The sequence below is a fragment of the Cebus imitator genome, unplaced genomic scaffold, assembly GCF_001604975.1.
Source record: "Cebus imitator isolate Cc_AM_T3 unplaced genomic scaffold, Cebus_imitator-1.0 Scaffold948, whole genome shotgun sequence".
In the NCBI taxonomy this organism is placed as follows: domain Eukaryota; kingdom Metazoa; phylum Chordata; class Mammalia; order Primates; family Cebidae; genus Cebus; species Cebus imitator.
The window spans coordinates 58,455-64,055 of record NW_016108263.1 but is presented as its reverse complement, the minus strand read 5'-3'; the positions used below and the strand labels follow the sequence as shown (position 1 = coordinate 64,055).

Below are 5,601 nucleotides of genomic sequence, written 5' to 3'. Positions count from 1 at the left end.
TCCAGGCCCCCAGCCCCTCCTCCCTCAGACCCAGGAGTCCAGGCACCCAGCCCCTCCTCCTTCAGACACGGGGTCCAGGCCCCCAGCCCTTTCTCCCTCGGACCCAGGGACCTCCTCCATCAGACCCAGGACTCCAGGGCCCAGTCCCTCCTCTCTCAGACCAGGTCCAGGCCTCAGCTCCTCCTCCCTCAGATCAGAGTCATCCCCACCCGTCCTCCCCGGCCCCGGCTCACCATGCGTGTCCTCAAGGGCCTGGATCATGTCGGGGTCAAGTGCCGTGCTCACCAACATCTCCACATAGCTCCGGTACATCTCCCGCATCGCCCGGGTTTTCAGTAGACGCCCAGGCACTGCCCGCTCTTCGGGAAAGACAGGGAGAAGGCTCATTATCCCACCTTCCCCAGAGACCTCCTGTGTGGCAGATGCTGTTCTCAACACTGGAGACCAGGAGATAAATCCCTGCTTTAGGGACGTCCAAGTCTGCTGGGAAAGACTGACCAGGCAAGCGCCAGTACCACGTGCTCTCAAGGCAGAATCACAGGCACTGCAAGAAGCTTAGGTAAGGTGGGTTTGGTGGCTCATGCCTGTAATCCCAGCACTTTCAGAGGCCGAGGCAGATCACCTGAGGTCAGATCGAGATCAGCCCAGCCAATGTGGTGAAACCCTGTCTCTAATAAAATAACAAAAATTAGCCAGGTGGTAGCGCACGCCTGTAATCGCAGCTACTCAGGAGGCTTAGGCAGGAGGGTCATTTGAACCCAGGAGGTGGAGGTTGCAGTGAGCCAAGATTGCACCATTGCACAGCCTGGGTGACAAAGTGAAACGCATCTGAAAAAAGAAAAAGAGAAACTCACAGGACCAGGTGCAATGGCTCAGACCTGTAATCCCAGCACTTTGGGAAGCTGAGGTGGTGGTTCACGAGATCACGAGTTCGAGACCAGCGTGGCCAAGATGGTGAAACCTCGTCTCTACTAAAAATACAAAAATGAGCTGGGCATGGTGGCAGGCACCTGTAGTCCCAGCTACTCAGGAGGCTGAGGCCAAGAACTGCTTGAACCCAGGAGGCAGAGGTTGCAGTGAGCTGGGATTGTACAACTGCACTCCAGCCAGGGCGACAGAGCGAGACTCTATCTCAAAAAAAAGCGGCTCACAGGAGGCATCAGGTCAAACAAAGGTTGAGCCATGCCGGGCGCGGTGGCTCAAGCCTGTAATCCCAGCACTTTGGGAGGCCGAGGCGGGTGGATCATGAGGTCAAGAGATCGAGACCATCCTGGTCAACATGGTGAAACCCCGTCTCTACTAAAAATACAAAAAATTATCTGGGCATGGTGGCGCGTGCCTGTAATCCCAGCTACTCAGGAGGCTGAGGCAGGAGAATTGCCTGAACCCAGGAGGCGGAGGTTGCGGTGAGCCGAGATCGCGCCATTGCACCCCAGCCTGGGTAACATGAGTGAAACTCGTTCAAAAAAAAAAAAAAAAAAAGGTTGAGCCATGAGGGACAGCTCAGAGCACTTAACTGTGGCTTCACTTAAGTCTAAAGAAGCCGCACTGTTGGTTTCCAAAAGAGCGAATCCAGTCACAGAGGTCAGATCATAAACGGGCAAGGCTGAGGGAGGAGATGGGAGCTGGGATTGCACAGGTCAGTGTAGGCCGGATGTACTGGGCCTTCAACACGAGGCAGAAAGGGCAAGGGCTTTTTCTGGTGGGTACTAGGGAGCCATGGGAAAGCTGAGAGCAGAGGAGGGGTGAGTACAAGTGTAGAAAGACCCCTCTAAAGCCAAGCTGGGGACAGACTGGAGGAGAGAGGCTGAAGTTCATGCTGATGGACCAGGTATGAAAGAGGAAACGTAGAGCAGGGCTGGGAGCAGAGGACGGGGCTGAGCTGGGCAGGCCTGGGAAAGAGTGGACGGCATGGGGGCGGGCAGGGCTAGGAACTGCCTAGTTTTGGGGCTGATAGGTAGAAAAGGAAAAGAGGAGGGCCAGGAGTGGTGGCTCACGCCTGTGATCCCAGCACTTTGGGAGGCTGAGGTGAGCGGATTGCCTGCGGTCAGGAGTTACAGACCAGCCTGGCCAACATGGTGAAACCCTATCTCTACTAAAAATATAAAAATGAGCCAGGCATGGTAGTGCACACCGATAGTCCCAGCTACTCGGGACGCTGAGGCAGGAGAACCGCTTGAACCCAGGAGGCAGAGGTTGCAGTAAGCCTAGGTTGTGCCACTGCACTCCAGCCTGGCGAACACAGTGAGACTCCATCTCAAAAAAAAAAAAAAAAAAAAAACCCAAAGAAAAGGAAAAGAGGTGAGGATCCCCCCTGGGAAGTCTGATGGCCAGAGGTCCAATCCCTAAGAGCCTTTTATTTTTCATATATCTCCCTGCTACATCAGGGATTTTTTTTTTTTTTTAAGACAGAGTCTTGCTCTGTTGCCCAGGCTGGAGTGCAATGGCACCATCTCAGCTCACCGCAACCTCTGCCTCCTGGGTTCAAGCGATTCTCCTGCCTCAACCTCCCAAGTAGCTAGGATTACAGGTGCCCACCACCACGTCCAGCTAATTTTTATATTTTTTTAGTAGAGATGGGGTTTCACCATGTTGGCCAGGCTGGTCTCGAACTCCTGACCTCAGGTGATCTACCCTCCTCAGCCTCCCAAAGTGCTGGGATTACAGGCGTGAGCCACTGCGCCCGGCCTCACCAGACATCATTGTAAGCTCTGGGGATGTGGCAGTGTGCCGGGCAGCCGTGGAGTTCACAGCAGTGTCTACCAGAAACCAGCACTGTCCTGTGAGCTTCGTCTCTTATGAACCCATTTTACAGGTGAGGTCACTAAGGCACAAGAGGTTATGCCTCTTTCTCAGGGTCAGCCAGGGCCTCACAGGAAACCCCATCATCACAGAGCCTCCAAGACAGACATCTAGTCCCACATCTTCCTCAGCCCCTAAACCCTGCCTTTTACAAGGCAGAACACAGCACTGAAGAACAGAGTCCAAGGCACCTTGGGCTCAACTGCCACCTGGTGAGCACCAAATACAGACTGTGCTGCCCTCTCTTGGTGCTTTGGTTTCCTCATCTGTAGATGAGGATAACGGTAGCCACCTCCTAGGATGGGTGAAAATCACACAAATTAACATCCATTAGGTTCTTTTTTTTTTTTTTTTGAGACAGAGTCCAGCCTGTTGCCTAGGCTGGAGCGCAGTGGTGCGATCTTGGCTCTCTGCAACCTCTGTCTCCCAGGTTCAAGCGATTCCCCTGCCTCAGCCTCCTGAGTAGCTGGGACTACAGGTGCACACCACCATGCCTGGCTCATCTTTTGTATTTTAGAAGAGGTGGGGTTTCACCATGGCTGGGATGGTCTCGATCTCCTGACCTCGTGATACACCCGCTCAGCCTCCCAAAGTGCTGGGATGACAGGCGTGAGCCACCGCGCCCGGCCCTCGACAGGTTCTTGGGAGGCAGCCTGTTGTGTAGTCAGATGCCCCATGACTGTCAGCTATGGCCGTTAACTGTAACATACTGGTTGTTGCTGTCCTGCTGAGGCTACCTGGAGGTCTCTGGACAGCCCTCACCTATGCCCCCTTCCCATCCATCCACCCTGCAGCCCTCAGTCTGCCTGGAGCCTCACCGTCCTCGCTGGGGGCTCCAGGAGAGGACTCCGAGTCTGAGGAGCTGCCTGGTGGGGCCCCGCCTGCCGCAGCATTGCCCCCCGCCTCCTTCAGCCATTTCTTCCTCTTCTTAGGGGGCGGCTCAGCCTTCACCTTGGTGGGCCGGGCCTTAGGCAGCCGGGAGGTGGCAGGCTGTCCCGTGGCGAGACTCCGCTCTGGCCGCGTCTGCCTTCCGCTGGTGGCCCGCTCGCCCCGCAGTGGCCGCTCCCCACGTGTCACCTTCTCCTTCTCCTTTTCCTTCTCCACAGGCCGCAGGAGGGAGGGCTTCTCAGGGGCAGGGGGCTCAGGCATGGCTGTCTCAGGCGTCTGCTCTGGGGGCTTCTCAGATGTTGTCTTTTCAGGGGTCTCAGGCTTGGGAGGTGGTGCTGGGGCCTTAGGGGGAGGTATGGAGCTACCCCCAGCAGATGTGGGGTTCTTGGCCTGCCCGGAGCGTCTAGAAGGGAACAGAGAAGGGGCTATAGTCAGCAGCCCCCAAGAACCCAGATTCTTCTCCTTAGGACCCCTGCTCAGTGTCCTAAGCACGGAAACGGCTTCTCTCATATTGTCCCCCTCTCTTTCTGTGTATCTGCCCCACTCTCTCTCTGGGTCTCTGTTCTCCTCTCTCTCTAAGTATCTGGGTCCCTGTATCCTTCTCTGAGTCTCTGTCACCCTTTCTCTGGGTCTCTGTCCTCCCTGTCTCTGTCCCTCTTTTTCTCTGGGACTCTGTCTCCTTCTGAGTCTCCGTCTCCCACATGTCTCTGGGACTCTGAACCCTTCTCAGTGGGTCTCTGTCCCCTGCCTCTGGGTCTCTGTCCTTTCTCTCTGGATCTATCCGCCTCCTCTCTCTGGGTCTGTCCCTTTCTCTGGGTGTCTGTCCCTCTCTCTCTCTGGGTCTCTGTTCCCCTCTCTTTCTAGGTGTCTAGGTCCCCGTATCCTTCTCTGAGTCTCTGCCCTCTTCCGTCTCTGGGTCTCTGTCCCTCTCTCTCTGGGTCTGTCTCCCTCTCTCTCTGGGTCTCTGCCCCTCTTCTCTCTCTCTGGGCGTCTGTTCTCCCCTCTGTGGTCTCTGTCCCCTCTCTCTGTCCCCAACCCCCCAGCCCCCTCTCTCGCATGCTCCATCCCCATGCCCATCGGTGCTGCGTGCTGCCTGCCCCGGTGTCCCCATGGTTGGTACCTGACAGGCACTGGGGGTCGATGCCAGGGTTTCCGAGCACAGACCCTCACGTAGTCCTTCTTATTGACATTTTCCAGGAACTTTACATAGAGGCGCTGGTACCGATTTTTTGCGTCCCCAAAATACCCCAAATACTACGGGGAGAAAGAGGCACATGAGGAAGTTCTTGACACTGCCCAGCTGGATGGCCAACACTCCCGCGCCCTGGGCTACCTGGGCAGCTGCCCGGAGCCTGCCCGCAGCAGGGGGCCCCCTTCCAGAGACACCACAGAGCAAGTCACAGCCACGCTAAGGGAAACCCCAGCTCTAGATACCCCGCCCCGGGCCCCCTAAATCCTTGGTTCCCTTTGCCGGCTTACATTACTAGTGGCACAAAACTGCCTCTGGCCGTCCTTGATCTCCGGAGTGAATTTCTGCAGAAGGGCCTTCTGGACTCGCCAGATGGGTGGGGGTTCGCGCCCCGTCTGCAACGCCAGCTGAGGAGGAGGGGTGTGGTGAGGCCGGCAAGGTCAGCCCTCATTCCTGTAACTCTTGCCCCTACTCCCCAACCCACTGGCCTCCCTCAACATCCCCTTTGAGAGAAGGCAGAGACAGACCAGGCATGGTGGCTCACGCCTGTAATTCCAGCACTTTGGGAGGCAGAGACGGGAGGCAGGACGGGAGGTCAGGAGATCGAGACCATCCTGGCCAACAGGGTGAAACCCCATCTCTACTAAAGATACAAAAATTAACCGGGTATGGTGGCCTGTGCCTGTTAATTTCAGCTACTTGGGAGGCTGAGGCAGGAGAAT

The 5,601-nt window shown here is 56.3% G+C and overlaps 1 protein-coding gene across 1 annotated transcript in view; it reads right to left on the bottom strand.

Annotated features, from left to right (window-relative positions):
* PRR12 (proline rich 12) overlaps positions 1–5,601 on the bottom strand; it is a 38,161-nt gene that overhangs the window by 6,237 nt on the left and 26,323 nt on the right. The window contains exons 7-10 of the mRNA XM_017521056.2: positions 5,170–5,286; positions 4,811–4,944; positions 3,621–4,093; positions 234–359 (exon numbers count right to left, since the gene is read on the bottom strand). Of these exons, the coding sequence (XP_017376545.1) occupies positions 234–359; positions 3,621–4,093; positions 4,811–4,944; positions 5,170–5,286 (850 nt within the window). The remainder of the gene's footprint in view (positions 1–233; positions 360–3,620; positions 4,094–4,810; positions 4,945–5,169; positions 5,287–5,601) is intronic.